General features: G+C 40.5%; 1 protein-coding gene across 3 annotated transcripts in view; it reads left to right on the top strand.

Moving 5' to 3' along the window:
- Window positions 1-21,549, top strand: part of TANGO2 (transport and golgi organization 2 homolog) — a 116,473-nt gene that overhangs the window by 30,683 nt on the left and 64,241 nt on the right. For all 3 annotated transcript variants that reach the window (XM_029571282.1, XM_029571283.1, XM_029571284.1), the window contains 3 exons: window positions 1,998-2,086; window positions 16,441-16,560; window positions 17,100-17,214. In XM_029571282.1, the coding sequence (XP_029427142.1) occupies window positions 1,998-2,086; window positions 16,441-16,560; window positions 17,100-17,214 (324 nt within the window). The remainder of the gene's footprint in view (window positions 1-1,997; window positions 2,087-16,440; window positions 16,561-17,099; window positions 17,215-21,549) is intronic.

Below are 21,549 nucleotides of genomic sequence, written 5' to 3'. Positions count from 1 at the left end.
TTTGCCTCTGAGCAAGGCATAATGCTGTTCACAGCAGTTTGATCATTCATCCTGTACTAATGCACTTTGAACACAGATTTGGTCTTTGATAGTCACTAGCATCTAACACTGGCAAAGCAAAAGGTCAGCCTATATTTTGTGTTCAGACAAGTGTCCTGTTCCTGCTGTCTGCATGACAGATAAAATAAATTCCATGAGAGTTTGGCAGTGACTAGTATTTCAAACTTGTGGTTTTCAGAAGCTGTAAATTGGCAGATGACATCCAGAGCAGAAATATTGGTTTTGCTTTGCATTGTTTTGCCAGGACACTTTACAAATAGTTAAGATAAGCACAGATTTTTGCCTTACATAACCAGTTTTACACACAACCTATTAGTTTCTACTAAAACAAAAGCCAAAATATGGGCTGTGTTCACAGATTTAATTGCTGTATTTTGTTTGGGGCTTGTCCATTTTATCTGCCAGAGAGCCTTTTTAAAGAAAAGATGTTTGTCTTAATTTCAGAGCACTGGCAACACCCTCTCAACTGAAAATAGCAAATAAACATCACATGGGAATAGGACACCAGCTGACAATTTTCTTATTTTGGCTATGACAATTTTGTATGTTTTAAATTTGTGTCCCTCCAAAATATTGTGTAGTGCTTGTCATTTTTTAACTGAAAAGATGCTTTTTCTCCCACAAACTAATTTCCTGGCTCACATGGATGTAAGAGTGAGTCAGCTGCATTTGGCATAATGTCTGAAGTGGAGAATGAGGATATACTACTCATTGGCATTTTTACATAAGAACATAAGAAAATGCCATACTGGGTCAGACCAAGGGTCCATCAAGCCCAGCATCCTGTTTCCAACAGTGGCCAATCCAGGCCATAAGAACCTGGCAAGTACCCAAAAACTAAGTCTATTCCATGTAACCATTGCTAATGGCAGTGGCTATTCTGTAAGTGAACTTAATAGCAGGTAATGGACTTCTCCTCCAAGAACTTATCCAATCCTTTTTTAAACACAGCTATACTAACTGCACGAACCACATTCTCTGGCAACAAATTCCAGAGTTTAATTGTGCGTTGAGTAAAAAAGAACTTTCTCCGATTAGTTTTAAATGTGCCCCATGCTAACTTCATGGAGTGTCCCCTAGTCTTTCTAAAATCCGAAAGAGTAAATAACCGATTCACATCTACCCGTTCTAGACCTCTCATGATTTTAAACACCTCTATCATATCCCCCCTCAGTCGTCTCTTCTCCAAGCTGAAAAGTCCTAACCTCTTTAGTCTTTCCTCATAGGGGAGTTGTTCTATTCCCCTTATCATTTTGGTAGCCCTTCTCTGTACCTTCTCCATCGCAATTGTGCTACCAGATATACACAGTGCTGAATGGAGTCCAAAACATGCGCTACTAGTCTTTTCCCAATGCTGTGTACCTTCCCTGCCCCCTCCCCTGCATATTGCAAAGAGGCAGGATCTGTTTGTGCTGAGAACCCAAAAGAATACAGAGGTAGCCAGGAGAAGGTGGTGTGCTCTGTCTGAAGTCAGTCACAGCTATGCCCCTGGTGTAGTGGCCCATACAAAAGTTCATAATACAAGTACCTAAATATAATGAAGTTGGCAGGCCAGTAATATTCTCAGCTCTTTCGAGAGGAGCACTATGGCTACTTTGAACTGTTGGGCAGGGCACTTTGACTATCTGTGCTTTCTCTTTCTACAGATTGTGCATAAAGTGTAATGTATACTTTTAATGTATTTTTATTGCAAATTACATTTAGTGAGTACTTTGTTACAATGGCTCTTACCTTCCTGTCTAAAGGAGAAATACAGTGGTGCTTTTGATAGGTTGTCATGAGGACAGATGAGCATATGTGAGCAAAGATGTGTATGTCATGACACAACACTATTGAAGCAATTTTGGCAGTAATTTTGCACTTTTGCTGAGCATATAGGAAGCAGAGATGAAAGTTTATCAAAACAGATTCACTACTTTCTTCTCCTTGGCTTGCAGGCTCATCTTAGCAGCAAATCGGGATGAATTCTATCATAGACCATCCAAGCCAGCAGATTTTTGGGGTACCAACAATGAAATCCTCAGTGGTATGTAAATATACTATTAAAGAGGCACTTTGAATTCTTTACATCTTCTGTAAGCCATATGGGACTGGTGGGGCATTAGCTACTTGCCTTACCCCATACCAGGATCCACAATGTAGACCAGTTGGGAATGGGCACTTCAGATATTGTCCCTTCTGAATTCTGTGGTATCTGTCATCTAATATTGCTGATTTCAACATTTTCAGATAGGCCCTGTTTGGTTTGCAGTAACTGGGGTAAACTAATTTTCCTGTAATAGACTGTTCCTGTTTTATTCTTCCTAAAAAGAGCTGTAGCTTCCAAACAGAAATATTTGCCTGACTGTATACCAGTTTTTAAAAATTGTTTACTTTTCAACAGGCTTTGAACTTCTGCTTTTCAATGTCTGGATGCATCTATCTGGTGCCCAGCAGTAGGAGCAGTGATTTTTGGCTGAGATGGTTGAAGTTGATGTAGACTTTCTACTGCTTTGGGCTTTTTATTTTTCATTTATTTATAGACATTTGATATTCCATCTTTTTTCCATGAGTGGCTTCAAAGTGGATTACAAAACAAATTTTAACTAAGTTTCAGTACATTGTTCGACAGTCATTTACAATCTCACTTGAATCATATTTGCAATGGATAACATTGAGAAGCCAGGGGCTAGAAATTACAGTCTTTGCTTGACAGTTTGGAAGAAAGTCTGTCTGCCAAGGGTACTCTTAAGGGAAGGTCAAACCAAAGAACCAGGGCTTAGCTGTTGTCCACAAAGTAAGATAAAAACTGAAGGCATGAATTCTTGTACAGAATAGTCTAGCTGAAGCTATATAAAATTTGAACTGACAGGAAGGGGGACAATATGTAAATCTATAGCTCTAACACTAAATTTTCAAAATTGAATCTTTGATAAAATGAGGAAAATAGGAAAAAAAAGCTGAAAGGTGCAGTTGCAAAGGTTGTGTACACCAGGCGAGGACATTTTAAACATACCATCTTAGAAGCGCAGTCCAGATGTATTCCACACCTTAAAAAAGGTGGCAGGAAGGGCAAACTGTTACCGGCATGGTTAAAGGTGAGATGAAAGACATTTTTATCCTCAAAAAAATCCTTCAAAAATTGCAAGAAGGATCCATCTGAAGAAAATAGAAAAAAGCATAAGCATTGTCAAATTAAGTGTAAAATATTGATAAAGCAAGCTAAGAGAGAATTTGAAATGAAGTTGGTTGTAGAGGCAAAACTCATAACGTTTTAAAAATATATCCGAAGCAGGAAACCTGTGAGGGAGTCATTTGGACCGTCAAAGGGGCTCTTAGGGAAGATTAAGGCCATTGTAGAAAGACTAAATGAATTTTGCTTCTGTGTTTACTGATGAGGATGTTGGGGAGATGGTTTTCAAGGGTAATGAGTGAGATGAACTGAACCAAACCACTGTGAACTTGGAAGATGTAGTAGACCAGATTGACAAACTAAAGAGTAGCAAATCACCTGGATCAGATGGTATGCACTCCAGGGTTCTGAAGGAACTCAAAAATGAAATTTCAGATCTATTAGTTAAAATTTGTAACCTATCATTACATTTGTCCATTTATACTTGACGATTGGAGGGTGGCCAATGTAACCCCAATATTTTTAAAAAGGGCTCCATGGGTGATCCAGGAAACTATAGACCAGTGAGCCTGACTTCAGTACCAGGAAAAATAGTGGAAACTATTCTAAAGATCAAAATCACAGAGCATTTAGAAAGACATGGTTTAATGGATCACAGCCAGCATGGATTTACCCAAGGGAAGCCTTGCCTCTCAAATCTGCTTCATTTTTTTGAAGGTGTTAATAAACCTGGATAAAGGCTGTTTATTTAAAAATTCTTATATACCGCCTGTACAAATTTGTAGTAGATCCCCCCCCCCCCCCCCCCAGGACTGGGTCGCTCCTACCAGCGACGTGAACGTCTCCCCAACGACGTCCTTCCCTGCGACTGGACTGATTTAAAGAGACACGCGAACGCAGGCGACCCCTTCACACGCGCCCCGACTTCCAGGCAAGTCACGTTGCCCGCCGGACGAAACCTCCTCCGCTCCTCGCAGTAGGCGAGTGACCCATCGGGGTCAGGAGCGAGCTGCAGCCATCCATTGAAGCCCCCCGCCGGACCGGGCAATGCCTCCCAGTGACGTGAATGCCTCCTGAATGACGTCCTTCCCTGCGACCAGACTGATTTAAAGAGACATGCGAATGCAGGCGTCGCGTGCCTGGCGTCGTGCGCACAAAGGAGCACGACTAAGGGGCCTGCCCCTTAGTGTGCCCCTTTGTGTTGCCCCCCCTGCATTTCCTCCCCCGTTACTCCTTTACAGCCGCCCCGCTAATGCCCCAAACAAACCCCCCCTTACGCAATTAAACATCCCCACCCCCTCTCCAAAAAGCCCCACACTCATCCCTCTGATCTCAAACACCAATTACCCCCCCTCTGAACCCTCTATCACTACACCCTCTACTCTCAACCCTATCCAACCAAACCAGCACCTACAGTAACTGTGAAAACTCACTACATATACTCACAGTCCACCCACCCATCCCCCCATCCCCCCAACCCCATACCTCCCCCCATATCCCCTCCCCTACAGGCACCCCAAATACACACCTCCAAATCAACTCCAGTTTGATCCAGACAACAACACAAAAACAACAAACACCATCAGATCACGAAAACTCATCTCAATCCCCACTCACACAAACAATTTCATCACAACCCTTTCAATAATATCACTACTTCTACTCAATGCACAGTCCATTTCCAAAAAGATACCCATATTACACGATCTACTAATCGACTCACATCCTGACATACTCTGTATAACGGAATCATGGTTCAAAAACACAGGCACAGCTATCATCAATCAACTACCCAAAGCAACCTACAATAGTTACTCAATACCAAGACCAAAAAAGAAAGGTGGCGGCTTACTCCTCATGACCCTAAAGAAACACAACATCGCAGTCCACCCCATCAACACACCACCCTCCATGGAAATCAGCCTTTTTAAATCCAAGTTGCTACAAATCATTTATTTATTTATTTATTTATTTATTTATTTATTTAGGGCTTTTTTTATACCGACACTCATGATACCAATCATATCGTATCGGTTTACAATAAACAGCAGTGCAATAACATTAACATCAACGTGAAGAATAGGCGAAGAGAGAAAAAGTGAATAAAAGTTACAATAAAACAGGGGCACTTGAACTGGCAGGAGGAAAAGCCAGAGTCATGGCTAACATAGAAATAAATAATATCTAGTCTCAGAAATAAATATCTAGTCATAGAAATAAATAATATCTAGTCATACTCCTATATGCCCCACCTGGAACATTACAACATAACTTATCCTCATTAATCGAAACTATCACCACCAACATCAACATGGACAAACCTGCCATCGTACTAGGGGACTTCAATCTACACATAGACAAATCCCCCCCCCTCACCAACCTGTGAACTTCTTCTAAAAACCATGACAGCAATTGGCTTCATGCAAATAATTAACACCCCCACCCACAACTCAGGGCACACACTAGACCTAATATTCATCAATAACCACATAGAACAAAACCACCCACCTTCAATCTCCACCATCCCCTGGTCAGACCATAAACTCATCCACACCAACATCCAACTGAATCACCCACCCACCGAATCAAACTGGCCCAACAAACACATTGAATTCATCAAATTATGCCCAAGCAACAAACTCACCGAAATCTTGCCAAACATGCTAAAAATCCTTGACATGAATGACGCAAACACCGCCACAAACTCCTGGATGGCCATCAACACCGAGGTAGCAAAAATCAAATGCCCAACCATCAAAAAAGTAATCAAGACAATCAATAACCACAAAACATCCTGGTACACCCCTGAGCTAAAAAACATCAAGCACCTTCTAAGACAATCCAAAAGAAAATGGCAAAAAGATCCTTCCCCTCAACAAAAAGACAGATATAGAACCATCCTATTTATTTACAGAACAGACATTGAAAAAGCCAAAAAAGACTACTACACCAAAAAGATCCATGATCACCAATTTAATCCCAAAACATTATTTGCCTACGTCTCTGACCTGATTCAACCCACCCCTAACTCACCTCCTCAAGAAAACTCCTCCAAAACATGTGATGAACTAGCCGAATTCTTCCACAATAAAATAACCAAAATTATCGCCGCCAACCCACACACTCACCAGCATGCTCCTAATTCACTCACCTGACCACACCCACCTGGACCCAATTCGATACAGTTGCCACAACCAAAGTGGAATCCATAATACAATAACTTAACCCAGCTGCACACCCCATCGACCCCCATTCCCATAAAATTCCTAAAACAAATACCAAACACCATAGCCAGACTAATAGCAAACATAGTCAATATCTCACTAGAACAAGGTATCTTCCCAGACACTCTCAAATGCGCCAGCATCAAACCAATCCTCAAAAAAACCACTGCTCGACATAACCGACCCTTCAAACTACCGACCCATCTCCAACCTTCCCTTCATCGCCAAGATCCTTGAAAAAATTGTCAACCGTCAACTCAGCGAGCACCTGGAAAATCACAATCTCCTATTTCTGAAACATACAACTAAATGTGATCTGCCTATATATGTGCTTGAATTCCTATTTTCTTAACAATAGAGGAGAAAGAAAGACTGATAAATATGAAAGTAGAGGGGACAATAAGCCTTGTGGCATCCTACAAACCACCTGATGAGGGGTTAAGTTAATCTTCTGACTAACTGTTGCTGAGACTACATGTAAAAAAGAATGGGTATATATCTTATCTAAAAAACTTGGCTTTTGTGCATTTTAACCCTCTTTGCATTTTCCTCAATAGCTTTCAGGGCCTCTGTAGGCAGTTTAAATCTAAGCTGCCTGTACTGAGTCGTTTTCATCTTGGTGGTGCTGGTATGGGCATTGACAAGATTACTTCAGTTGCATTGTAGCTTCTGCTCCTTCAGAATTGTCTCACAGTTCAGATGCCTGTAAAGCATTGTAAACCTTCTTTTCCCTTGTAATGCACAGCTGCCCACTTTAAAACATGAATTGAACATCGAATTGCAATAGCACAGTGGAAAACCATTGCTCTGAGTACCCAGGAGGTAGCCCTAGCTGTTCCCAGAGTGGTGCATGCAAATTTACTACTCTGTTTTATAACTTACATACAGATGTATTTGTATTTTATAACCTGTGCATGCAGATCGAGCATTTCACATTTTTCAAGATCTGAAAGTTGATGAACTGCGGCCTCAAGGATTTTTGGGGAAAAAAAAAAAAAAGGAAGGCAAGAGAGAGGTCTATAATTGTTGGTCTGAGGAAACAAGGTTGCATTTCTTCACGGGCAGGCGAACTACAGCTTTTTTGAGACTGTTAGGAACAACACCTTCTGTTAGGGATAAGTTGATTAAATGAGCAAAAATAGGAAGAGAGTTTCCTTGCCGGTCTTGAAGGACCGGCAAGGAGCTGCGGTCTATGACAACTCTGCTGCGCAGTGAAAATATTCGATACAGGAGGCTTTTCCCGTGTGAATTCGCATTTACAATTTGTGGCGTCACATCCAAGATCAGAACTGAGCCTGAAGCGAGTGTTATACTGCCGGCAGCTGGCATACCAGTTTCCCTAACACAGCAAAAATGTATACCAGGAGATGTGGAATGGCCTAAGTGGCAAAGAGCTGGGAAAGGTAGCCGTAGATTGCGGTGTAAATCAGAAAATGATCATTCTCCACAACTTGCACCCAATTGAATGTGCAATTTTCTTTTTCTTGCATTTTTGGTTTGTCTTAAGTTGGACTTTGATGCCTTCAACAAGTGGACTTATTTGGATGCTGGGATGTATCTTTGATGCTCTTTTTGGTGCTCACTGCCTGGAGTGGTTGACAACTCTGTTTTTATAATAGGAGAGTGAGCTTTTCTTTATCTGTTTCGCTTTACTGCATTTATTTTTGCCTGACTCTCTTCTCACTGTATCTGGATCTGAGGGTGGTGGTGAGGGATTACCAGATTGCTCAGACCTTGGGGAGGTCTGCCATGTACTGGGCAGGCAGGAAACTGTGGGAAAGAGGGAGGGATAGGGATAGAGAAGTGGGGAAGATCAGGGGGAGCTTTTTTGGGTTGTTAAGAGAAAGCATCTTTGAGGAAACTGGAGTTATCTTTAACATGGGTAGTATGGCAGATTTTTATTTTATTTGTATATTTATTTATTTTGGCATTATATATATTGTCATTCCAAATGAAGATCACAACGGTTGACAATATTCATATTCTTGGGCACTAATCACATACTGTATGTTAACATTCACGTTCTAGGTTAACACTGAAATAAATACATGTTCTGGTTCATATTCTTACATATTCTAGGACATCACGATCGCAAGGAGTTAATCTAGTTCATATTCGTCCATTTTTGGTCAACCCAACGGTAAATACAGATTCTAGTTCTACTAACAATACACTTTACATTGTTCATTACTTATTGCACTCTCCACTAACATTTCTGGTACTGATGTTGAAATTAATAGCATATTGGTGTTTTTTGTTAAATTATATGCTTTTCTAAAAAGCCATGTCTTCAGTTCTTTTTTGAAACACTCTTTCTGTTATCTGAATTAATGACTCTGGAAGAGAGTTTCATAACTTGGGACCTGCTATGGAAAACATTCGGTCTCTTATTTGCATTAGGTGTGTGTTCTGAGTAGAAGGCACCATTAGAAGTCCTTTGTTTTATGATCTTAGGGCTCTCTGTGGTATGTAAAGTTGAAGTGTCACTCCTAATAAACATGGGTTAATATTGTTGAAAATTAGAGTTAATACTTTATAATGGATTGTGAATTGTACAGGAAGCCAGTGTAGCGCTATCAGCGAGGGGGTGATGTGGTCAGATTTTCTTGTCCCTAGTAAGAGCCTAGCAGATGCATTGATGAGACAGGCAAAGAGAATTTAAAATGAAGTTGGCCGTAGAGGTAAAAACTCATAATAAAAACTTTAAAAAATATATCCGAAGCAAGAAACCTGTGAGGGAGTCGGCTGGACCGTTAGATGATCGAGGGGTTAAAGGAGCTCTTAGGGAAGATAAGGCCATTGCAGAAGGACTAAATAAATTATTTGCTTCTGTGTTTACTAATGAGGATGTTGGGGAGATACCAGCTCGAGTTGGTTTTCAAGGATGATGAGTCAGATGAACTGAACCAAATACCTGTGAACCTGAAGATGTAGTAGGCCAGATTGACAAACTAAAGAGTAGCAAATCACCTGGACCAAATGGTATACATCCTAGGATTCTGAAGGAACACAAACATGAAATCTCAGATCTATCAGTTAAAAATTTGAAACCTATCATTAAAATCATCCATTGTACCTGAAGACTGGAGGGTTGCCAACGTAATCCCAATATTTAAAAAGGGCTCCAGGGGCAATCACTATAGACTAGTGAGCCTGACTTCAATGCCGGGAAACATAGTGGAAACTATTCTAAAGATAAAAATCACAGAGCATATAGAAAGAAATGAAACACAGTCAACATGGATTTACCCAAAGGAAGTCTTGCCTCTCAAATCTGCTTCATATTTTTTAAGGGATTAATAAACATGGATAAAGGTGAACTGGTGGATGTAGTGTGTTTGGATTTTCAGAAGGTGTTTGACAAAATCCCACATTAGAGGCTTCTAAGAAAACTAAAAAGTCATGGGATAACAGGCGATGTCCTTTTGTGGAATACAAACTGGTTAAAAGACAGGAAACAGAGTACGATTAAATGGTCAATTTTCTCAGTGGAAAAGGGTAAACAGAGGAGTGCCTCAAGGATCTGGACTTGGACCGGTACATTTCAATATATTTATAAATGATCTGGAAAGGAATACGTGTGAGGTAATCAGATTTGCAGACGATACAAAATTATTCAGAGTAGTTAAATCATAAGCGGATTCTGATAAATTGCAGGAGGACCTTGCGAGACTGGAAGATTGGGCATCCAAATGGCAGATGAAATTTAACGTGGAGTAGTGCATATAGGGAAAAATAACCCATGCAGTTGTACATGTTAGGTTCCATATTAGAAGCTACCCCCAGAAAAAAGATCTAGGCATCATAGTGAATAATACATTGAAATCGTCGGCTCAGTGTGCTGCAGCAGTCAAAAAAAAGCAAACAATGTTAGGAATTATTAGAAAGGGAATGGTGAATAAAACAGAAAATGTCATAATGCCTCTGTATCACTCTGTGGTGAGACCGCACCTTGAGTACTATGTACAGTTCTGGTCACAGCATGTCAAGATATAGTTTCACTGGAGAAGGTACAGAGAAGGCCGACCAAAAGGATAAAGGGGATGGAACAGCTCCCCTGTGAGGAAAGGCTAAAGAGGTTAGGGCTGTTCAGCTTGGAGAAGAGATTACTGATGGGGGGATATGATAGAGGTCTTTAAAATCATGAGAGGTCTTGAACAAGTAGATGAATCAGTTATTTACACTTTCGGATAATGTGACTAAGGGGCACGCCATGAAGTTAGCAAGTAGCACATTTAAGACTAATCGGAGAAAATTCTTTCACTCAAAGCACAATTAAGCTCTGGAATTTGTTGCCAGAGGATGTGGTTAGTGCAGTTAGTGTAGCTGGGTTTAAAAAAGGTTTGGATAAGCTCTTGGAGGGAGAAGTCCAGTAATTGCTATTAATCAAGTTGTCTTAGAGAATAGCCACTGCTATTACTGGCATCAGTAGCATGGGATCTTAGTGTTTGGGTACTTGCCAGGTTCTTGTGGCCTAGTTTGGCCTCTGTTGGAAACAGGATGCTGGGCTCGATGGACCCTAGGTCTGACCCAGCATGGAAATTTTGTATGTTCTTATGTTTTACGGTTTGGCCCTTGAGAGGGCTCGCCTCATGAAGCGGGGATATTCGGCGGCAGTAATTTCCACCTTGCTCCGCATGTGGAAGTTCTCAATGTCCTTAGCATATGTGTGGGTCTGGAAAGTATTTGAGGCCTGGTGCGAGGAACACTGTGTTGCCCCTTGGACAGCCAAAATTTCTGGAATTTTATAGGACGGATTGAATAAAGGGTTGTCTCTTAACTCCTGGAAGGTCCAGGTAGTGGCTCTCTCCTGTTTCAGAGGCAAGGCGAACGGAAAACTCCTGTCAGCGCATCCGGACATGGCCCTTTTTCTTTTTTTTTTAAATTTAAATGTTTTTTGTTTATTATTAAGGCACAATAATACACAGGCCCTTTTTCTAAAAGGGGTAAAGTACCTAAGACCACCCCTACGGTGGCCGGATCCCTTGTGGAATCTTAATCTAGTATTGGAGATTTTGGCAGGGCCTTCCTTTCGGCCACTGTGCAGTCTGTCCTTTCACCTGTTAATCCTGAAAACTGTGTTCCTGGAAGCGATATGCTTGGCTCGTCGCATCTCTGAACTACAGGCATTGTCGTGTTGGGAACCATTCCTCCGGATGACCCCAGGAGCGGTACATCTTTGTACCATTCCTTCCTTCTTGCCTAAGTTAGTCTCAGAGTTTCATATGAATCAGTCCATCTCGTTGCCATCCCTAGATAAGCACAAGGATACGAAGACTACCGCCACCTCCGCTATTTAAATGTCAGTAGGCTTCTGGTGCGGTATCTGGAACTTTCAGAACCACTTGTTTGTCCTTCACCGTGGAAGGAGACAGAGCAAACCAGCTTCGAGGGCTACCATAGCTCACTGGATCAAGGAGGTGGTCAAGGGAGCTTATGTAGAGGCAGAAAAACCATTACCCTTTCAGGTTAAAGCTCATTCCACTAGGGCTCAGTAAGTATCCTGTGCAGAAGCTAAACTGTTGTCTCCCATCGACATCTGCCGAGCGGCGGCTTGGTCCTCCTTGCACACCTTCTTCAAGTTCTATCGCCTGGACATTCAGGCCTGAGAGGATGCAGCCTTTACAAGGGCGGTGCTAATCAGACCGCGGGCAGCCTCCCACCCCAGTCGGGAGTAGCTTTTGTACATCCTATTGGTCCCGAGTCCACCTGGCTATATGCTAGGAAATGGAGAAATTACTTTCCTGATAATTTCATTTTCCTTAGTGTAGATAGATGGACTCAGTATCCCACCCTGTTTATAATTTCTGGACTCAAAGCCAGGGCAACAAGAACACTTCTGACTCAGCAAAAGATTTAAAATTTAATTTATTTGGCTTACAAACAAGAGTCAAAGATAAGTGTTCCTGGGAGTTGCTATATGCCCTCTATCTGTAATAACTAGCATCTCAATGAATATATGACCTGCCCTGACTTATATAATCAAAATACAGCACTACGAAGTTTCCAGAATGAATGACGTGACTGCCCAAAGACTTCTTTACAAAGATACATTATGCTGTTGTCATGACAATCTATCATGTATAGGAAATGCTTGTGAGGACATCCTCCATTCAGTTGTAAAAATCATTCATTTACTAGTCTTTCCTGAAACCACCCTTCCATGATAAAAGTTCCTGTATCACCCTGGCTTTGATGCAATGTATTCTTCTGTTCTTCTTTTGATATTCTTTGTTGTGTAAACAAATCGCAGTCTGGGTCTTGAATAGGAGTTAGGCCTGAATTCCGTTTCTTGGCACCAGGATTTAATTAAAAACTGTCACCTCACAGGATCTTCTTTTCAACTGGTTTCTGTCCGTTGAAATTATGCATTTGTAAGACAAAAGCTTGCAGCCTGGACCCAGTTTCCCTGTATTATGAAGTAAATGTTGCCATTCTTCCTGTTGGTGCCAGTAGTATACCTGCTCAGGGACATATTCTGCAAGTCATTCTCAGAAAAGCACTCAGCGTTCATTCACCTCTGACAGGCCCCAGTACAGCAGAGGCATCTGGGTATTTTTGGTTGTCTTAATCAACCCACAGCTGCCCAAGAATGATGCCAAGGAATTGTCCATGAGGTGAATATTGATTCCAAAAGATTACGGGTAAGCCGTCGCCCAATCCCTAGATCAAGGCATCTATAATCTTGCTGGGATTCAGCGTTTATGGTTGGTTGAGTACATTTACGGTTATTTGTCTTTAATCAAGTTTTTATCAAGTTGTAATCAAGTTTTAATCATATTTTTCAATAGTATGTCCACAATGGCTTTTGAAGAGAATACTGAAGGGCTGAGATCACTGCAGGGGTGTATCTAGGGTGACATCAGCTTTGAAACCTGACTCCATCTCCATCTGCTGGCAGAGGAGCATAAAAACATTGGTCCGGAGTCCATCTGTCTTCACTAAAGAAAATGAAATTATCAGGTAAGTAATTTCTCCATTAATAGAGCAGTATCAGGGCTTCTTTATCAGAAACAAAGTGACTTTCCATCATTCAAAGAAATGTCACCATGACTGAGGAGCCAACTCAGAAGCAAAACAAATCCTTTGTTTATTGAAGGTTTGATCTTCAGCATTTAGTTTCTTGTTTAGGCTGTGACTTCTCTATCTCATGGGTTTAATTTTTTTTTTTTTACCCTTTCTCTTCAGGGTTATGTGCAAAAGGCTACCATACTGTAATCTATCATGACCCATGTTTGTTTAATAAAGCTAGTCTGAGTCCTATTAAGTAAATCTAAAATGACTGTTTTTATTATGCTAGCTATTATATCCAATAATTAGTATGAATGCCTAATAAAGCAATTGGTCTGGAGTCTATACATGTGTATTGTCTGGCTTGGTAATAAGGGTAGGTATCTTGATATATAGTTTCTAAGACACAAATTTAAAACTTTCTTCATAGTAAGATCTTTACTCATAGTAAGATGAGTGGTACTTTATCTTTGAAGGATTTATAAAGTTCAGCTGGTGATCCTTCTAGGCCAGCAGATTTAAGAAGATGATAAATGCCATATTAGGTCAGATGGATCATGCCAAAGGTCCATGAAGCCCAGCATCCTGTCTCCCAACAGTGGCCAATCCAGGTCACTGTACCCAGTAGGATCCCAAAGATTAGACCCAATCAATCTTGCTCATAACCAGAGATAAGAATGGCTTTCTCACGCCTACATGATTAGTAATGATTTATGGATTTTTCTTCCAAGAACTTGTCTAAACCTTTTTTGAACCCAGCAATGCTAACTGCTTTCATCACATCCTCTGGCAACAAATTACATGGTTTAATTTTGTGCTGAATATAACCAGATACGTTCTAGTTACCTGGATATGTTATATCTGGATAACTTTAGACCTGTTATTGAGCAGGTCTAACTTATTCGGTTAATATAACCAGATAACACAGCTATAGGAACTTATCTGGTTAGTATCACCCTGATCTGCCTATACCCTGCCCATTGACTATCCAGTTATGTACTTATCTGTATAAGTTACTTATCCAGCTAAGTGGTGGCCGCTGAACATAGCCGGATATTCAACGGCCACCACTTAGCTGGATAAGACCTACTTATCTGGCTATCTAGCGCTAAACGTGCTTTCAATATCTGGCCCTATATGCTTTCCTTGAAGTAATGGGCTCCTGATATATCTATCCCTCAGTCAATTTCTTATTTGTTAATGAGAATGGGGCTCAAGAATAATAAAATCTTACTGATATTTTACTGGTTTCTCTTAATAAAATTGAGAAACCATCTACAACTGTATTGAAAAAGCTTGCAGATAAATGGACTACTGAGTTTGGTATGGTTTTGTTTCTAGTGATACCTTAGGACAGTTATTCAAGGAAATATCTCCATATTACGATTAATTCAAAGCTACAAGAAATGCAGTTCAAAATTTTGCATAGAATTTATGACTGATAGAATGGTTAAAATAGGTATCACTACCTCTGATCCTTGTATCACATGTAAAACTCATAAGCGTAATCTCACCCATAATTTCCTATTGTGTGACATATGCATTTTGAGATGGAGTATTAACTGTACAAAAAGTAATTTCCATCCAACCACCTTTTCTGGGAGAGTCCCTTTTATTGGGAGATACTATTTGGGCTGTTTCACTGTTTTAAGGGATTCCTAAGGTTTGACCAGATAGCAAAATTAGTTATTCTGCAATTCTGGATACTTGAAGAATTGAATGCAAAATTGCTTCATAAACACTTTAGTAGGGATTATGTTCTGTCATGGGAAACATTACCACTGTATCCACATAAAATGCATTAATTTGTTTTACGGTGACTACCCTACTGAGGTATGATCTTTGTGTGTTAATGGTTGCCTGTCTTGTGTTTATATGGCCGCTCACAGCTGGCATAAGGAAAAAAGAGGAAAAAATGTAACAGATGTTAATTTATTGTTTGTTTTGGATGTTTATTCATTCTGGTTATTGTACTGTTGCATTCTTTTAATAAATATAGGTTAAAAAGAAATTCCTAGGCAAAATAAAATAAAAACTGAAAACAAAAGTTCCTTCTCATAGAGATGTTCTATCCACTTTATCATTTTTGTTGGCCTTCTCTGTATCTTTTCTAATTCCGCTGAATCTTTTGAGATTGGGCGACCAGAACTATAAACAGTACTCCAGGTGTGGTCGCATCATGGATTGATACAATGCATTATGATATCCTCTGTTTTATTTTCCATTCTTTTCCTAATAATACCTAACATTCTGTTTGTTTTTTGATTGCCTCTTGTAATTTGAGCTGATTAACAACTATTGTCCCCAGTGACTCCAAGGATGGGTCTGCGATAGTTAGAATTTTTAGTATGTTGAGGAGCTTGCTTGTAGGCCTCTTTGGCATCTGTTGATTTGGGCCAATTCCACCTATAATTTCTTATCTCCCAGTTAAGGAGTTCCATGTAGACCTATCCTAGTCTCCCCCCTTTCTCCATGGCAGAAATACTCTCCCGATAAAAAGAAATTTCCTCTGCATCCCTCCCATGGACAGCACCCATTCCCTTCCTCTCCAAAAGAGACTAGGTTGGAATCCCCAAACCTGTCATCAAACCCCGACCCTGAATTAAGAAAGATCTGACAGTGATTCCATGTCCCTTACATAATATCAACCACATTGTTCAAAGCAAACTAATATATATAGTCAGAAAATAAATTAAAAGTAAAAATAAAGCCCATAATTGTCTATTGGCCCAAAACCATTATAGTTAAAATAGCATTTTTTAACCAATAGCTGGATAATTTTTTTTTAACAGGGAAAATGTTTAATTAAAATGCCAGCACAAACTAGTAGTGGCTCTGTATGAGAGCTGAGTGTTTGCTGGTGCTGTAAACATAATTGTTGTACAGCCATTAGTGCTGAAGGTATTATCAAAAGTAGAATCTCCTAAACTTGACTCATAAGTCGCCTCTGAGAGCCTAGGACTACCTGCAGTATAGAGAGAATGTCAAAAGGTATTTACAGCTGGTTCATATTGCCCTATTTGTTTGCTGCAGGTCTGGATATGGAGGTGGGTAAAGAAGGAGGCACATGGTTGGGAATCAGTAAAAGAGGCAAGATGGCAGCTTTGACAAACTACCTGCAGCCCGTGATTGATAAGAATGCAAAAGGCAGAGGTACAGTATAGACATATCTAGTAAGTCCCTATCTTATGGTACAGTATTTAACCTGAGAGTGTTTCATGTTTGGACATGCTAGAGATATTTCAGTGGTTTTCCAGAGTGGGCAACAATTTGGTATTTGTATGTAAGCAAAGTAAAGCCACAAAAGGGAAATCCTAACCATTCCTCTGAATCTATCAATAAATTGGCAGATCATGCTTTTGTGTGCTGTGGAAAGTAGCACATTCCACACATCTTTCTTCAATTGTGTGAAAAGTATCAACGCACAACACTGTGACATTCCTAATTATAAATTATTTTACATTAAAAACGTATCTTTGTTTATAATATTGCTGTCATCAGGTACATTTAGACTTGGTTCTTTCATCCAATTGTTGGGAAAGCAGGGTTATAAATACATTCAGATGGACGTTAACGAACCAAGAGGATGGACTCTGTGATTCCTCATCAGCTGACATAACATGAGTTTCATGTGAATACAAATGAAACCTCATTGCTTCATATCTCTAAACTCACTTTCCCTTTTCCTATAGGTGCCCTTGTAGCAAACTTCTTAAGCACAGACCTAGATTGCTTTTCGTACATGAAGAATGTGGCAGCAGAGGGACATCTTTACAATTCCTTTAATTTGATAGCAGCTGACCTCAAGTAAGTTGTTAAGCTTTGAAGGTAAAGGAATAAAACCAAGAGGTGCAGGGCGAGTGCCAGGAATAGCATTTAAGAGATCATTTTGTACATCATGTATAAATTGGTTAGCAGATGTGGGCATAAGCTATGTTAATGTTCAGAGCAGACTTGTATGCATACGTTTGCTTTTAGAAACTGTATCCCACACAATTGTACCTGCTATTTACTACGCATAGTTTTGTCGAATTTGCATGCATAACTTATGTGCATACTTCTTGACTATAAGTCCTAACCTTGCCTAGACTACATACCTTGGAATGCCTCTCTCCTGTACACTTAAAAGCCCATGCATTGGTGCACATAATCTTCTAACAGGCATTTGTGTGAGTGAAGTAATATTTTACCTGTGGAGGTCCTGCTGAAAATCACAAAAAGTACATTTAATGATGAAATTACCTCGGCTGTATGGTCTTGCTCTTGATATTTAACACATTTTGCATGGCCTATCCTACTCACTCCTGGTTCCAGAGCCATACTTGGAGCTGGCATGCTAACATCTGATGTTCCTATAAGAGTTATGGAGTTGGGTGTCAAATCTCATGCCTACACTATATAAGTTTAGCCATCACTGTACTTTTTTAAACCAACGTGGTGTGGTTAGTTTGCTTTGTCTCTGTTTTGATTTGTTGTTGGGAGCATCCATGGCCTGTTCAGTTAAGCATCCCTCTCAAAACCATGGATAGGAAGCTAAGCTCACCATTAGCTTTACAAATCAGTTTTACCATTTGGAGATCAGACAGTGCGGTCCCTGTTCTTCATGGGGTTTCGCTGTATTTTCCTCCATGTTTTCTATTTCAAAACTTTGGATACCTTGATTTTGGGCCCTCCCCCCCTCCTCCACCCCTCATTCACAATTTACTACTTTCAGGCTTTTTTTCCCCATTTTTTAAATTTCAACCTACTTTCCTGAATTTTTCTTTTTAAAACCCATCTGCCTGGGATTTTTCTCATTTCTCACTGTTAGTTCTCCCAGGAAGTAATCTCATCATCCTAAAAAATCCATTTATCCTTCAGCTTTGTAGGAGTTATGTATCTTACTGCAGTGTGCAGTTGTTGTAGATGTACTTAACCCTGGAGAAAACTGAAGGTTTTATTTTTCTTTGTGACTTCTTTTTAAAGAACTAGTGTTTTGAGATTTTGCGATCTTGCAGCATGCATGGGAAAGACCTTCATAATGAGAGGAGGAAGGATGAAGACCCAGATGGACCTGTGAAAGCTCAGGCAGATACAAATGGGCAGATTCTGTGGACCAAGTGGCCTTTGTCTGCTGACATCTTTTATGTCTATATGAAAGCATTTGGGGAAATTATTCAAGTTGACTTCTTATTGTGGTCTGTATAATTTTAAACATTAATGCAGAAAGTGTAGACATAGCTAGATTATTTTAGTACATTTGAGACATGAGGATAAAGACTGTTTTTCCTTTTCCTTAATGTTCATCTAAAGAATGAAAGGGTAATACCAGCCGTATTCTGAAGCAAAGGGAGCATGAAGGGTATAGTGTGACAAACCAGGATTCCTGTTCATACCCCAAGTCAGTCCAGATGCCTGGGTTTTGCATTCCTACCAGCAGATGGAGGCAGAGAATAAAAACCTTTCAGGCACTGCTACATAACAGTGCCACCTGCAGTCCCTCAGTATTTCTCTGTCTCTAGAAGATGGTAGAGGTGTAAAACCTGCAGTTTGGAGTAGTAAAAGAAAAAGAATAGAAGGAAGATTTGTTCCCTGAGATGTTACGTGCTTGTGGGCCACCCCTCAGGTAGAGCAGGGGGGTTGGTATCCCTGGTCTGGCTTGGCCCAAACTCTCCAAGGGATTGATAGCCAGGGGTCTGGTTCCCTCAGCCCTCTTTAAAGAGTGCTGGGTCACTGTGTTTTTGTTTAAGAATACATGGGATAGAGCAAGAGAAAACTAAGAAGCAGTAATTAGGAAATGATCAGACCAAGGGTTGGCAGACAGTAATATCAGCAGGATTGCTGGAGAATACATTAGGATTGAGAAACAATAAGTCTAGGGTGTGACCAGCTCTGTGAGTAGAGGCAGTAATCATTTGCTGCCATTGGCAGGCAAGCATAGAGTTCAAAAAAAGTATAATTCTGGGGACCTATCTGAAATCCATGCTTCAGTGATATAGAGGCAGTCTGGTTTCTTAGTGAGGAGAATATCGTAGATGACCTGTGACTTTTTTTGAAATGGAGCAAGCACTGACTAAAAGTAAGGTGATGGTAGTGGAAACAGTTAATAGCTTCAAAGGTTGCAATGGGATATTTATTAAAGTGTTCTTTGGTTGCAGAAGACGGTGTTTCGGATGAAGAATTCCATATTTACCTTGTCCAGTGATAATTAGAATATTCATGATGAATTTCAACATTGCAATCAATATGATAAAGAAATAGTGGGTCAAATGAAGGGCATGCCCCTTTGTTCATGTTCCAAAAGCGTGCACACTGCTGGCGTGGGAGCCTCCAGCATCCATGGCTCGATTAAATAGGGCCGGGGCCCCCAGATGAGGTAACAAGGGGGTGGGGATATCAACGCCGAGGTGGACAGCAGAGCAAGTCCAGAGCCGTAACAGGGAGCTGCAGGAGACAGATTCTCACAGGTCCCAGTCCAAGGGTGCAGTGGCAGCCAAGCAGACAGGCAGAAAGAGGATTCCAATCCTGCATCCACGGCTATATTATAATTTTAGATTTGCTGATGTCTCTCAGGCAAATACCTTCACTGCCAAAAGCACTTGGCATGGTGCTTTATTTTGAGGAATCCTCTGCTTCAGGGGCATTCATTTAATTATTATGCTTTATCTTTCATACATCCAGCGTACAACTCCAGTTCATTGACTGATATTCTCTATTTGTGATTGAGCTCCAAGAATAGCCAGAGTTCCTTCAAGAAAAGATCATGGATGACAATTTGTGTATACTGTGCAGTAATGTAGCCTGCTCTATCCAACTGCTCAAAATACCCTCGCTGAAATCAACCAGACTTTCAGCAACTTGTGAGCGTGTTTTTTCCATCACTGGCCCCATAATATGGAACTCTATACCATACTTCATAATTTATTGATTTATTTATTAGCTTTTATGTACTCACATGGGTACATAGATTTTTTTTCTGGCTAGGGTTTTAAAAACAGGTCTACTTTTGAGAGGGTTTTCTTTTGGGCCTATAAGACTTCACCAGTGTTTTCCACCCCCTAATACTTGGAGGATAGAAATAATACTGCTTCCCCAGCTCTCCGTAGCCAGCATGGCTCTTCCTGGAGGGTTCCAGCCTGCAGTTTCCAAAGCCAGCGTTTCAAGACCTGCTTGACAGTCAGATATCATCACCTGTCTTAGAGTTTGCAGCTATCCCAGTATTGAAGGTCATGGAAAAAAGAGCCTCCTGTAGTCTGTCTCCTATATTATGTAGGATTCATGATTTCATGGTGATGCTGGAGCATACCCACTTCTGCCTTGTTGTTTATTTTACTTATTTAAAATATTTATAACCGGCCCTTCCATAATTCAGGGTGGGGTACAATAAAAACATACACAAATATCAATCTCAAACTACATTAAAATAATATCAACAAAAAGGCTATATGATGTTAAATGCCAGCTTATAAAAGTAAGTTGAGGGATTTAAAAAAAAATAAATAATAATGGAGTCTTTAAGCCTTCTCAAGTCAGGAGGAAGAGAATTCCAAAGGGTTGGAGCAGTGCTAGAGAAGGCTCGTTCCCTGGTTTCATCAAGGTGAGCGAACCTTGCCGATAAAATGTCTAGAAAGTCTTGACTGCAGGAATGCAGAGAACGAGAGGGATTGTAGAGCTTCAGTGTGGAGGAAATCCAAGGAGATGATGTATTGTTTAACATATTATGAGCGGTTGTTGCAAGTTTATATTGAATTTGATAAGGAATAGGTAGCGAATGCAGGTACTGGAGATCTGGAGTGATGTGTTCACGAATTGGTGTATTTGATAAGAGATGGGCTGCGGCGTTTTGAAGTATCTGAAGTGGGCGAATGATATGAACGGGTAGGCCAGCGAAAAGGTTCAGATGCTTGTGTCCCACCACCTCCACCCACCCACAACGGAGGAAAAGCCACAAGAGGGCCAAAGAACTTCTCATGCTGCTACCCCCACCCCAAAGTGGGGACCAGGGATAGGGAAGTACGAGCTAAGCTTCCTGCCTGCTAGCTTGCAGCAGACAAGAGAAGAAATGCATTGTTTGTATAGCTTGTAGCCCGTGCTGTGAGTAGCTCTTGTTATCAACAGAGGTTATACCTGCTGTAGTGAAATGGACCCGTAAGCCGAGAGACC

The sequence above is a fragment of the Rhinatrema bivittatum genome, chromosome 11 (assembly GCF_901001135.1).
Source record: "Rhinatrema bivittatum chromosome 11, aRhiBiv1.1, whole genome shotgun sequence".
NCBI classification, from domain to species: domain Eukaryota; kingdom Metazoa; phylum Chordata; class Amphibia; order Gymnophiona; family Rhinatrematidae; genus Rhinatrema; species Rhinatrema bivittatum.
The sequence above is the reverse complement of the archived record's forward strand: the minus strand, read 5'-3'. Positions and strand labels throughout refer to the sequence as shown.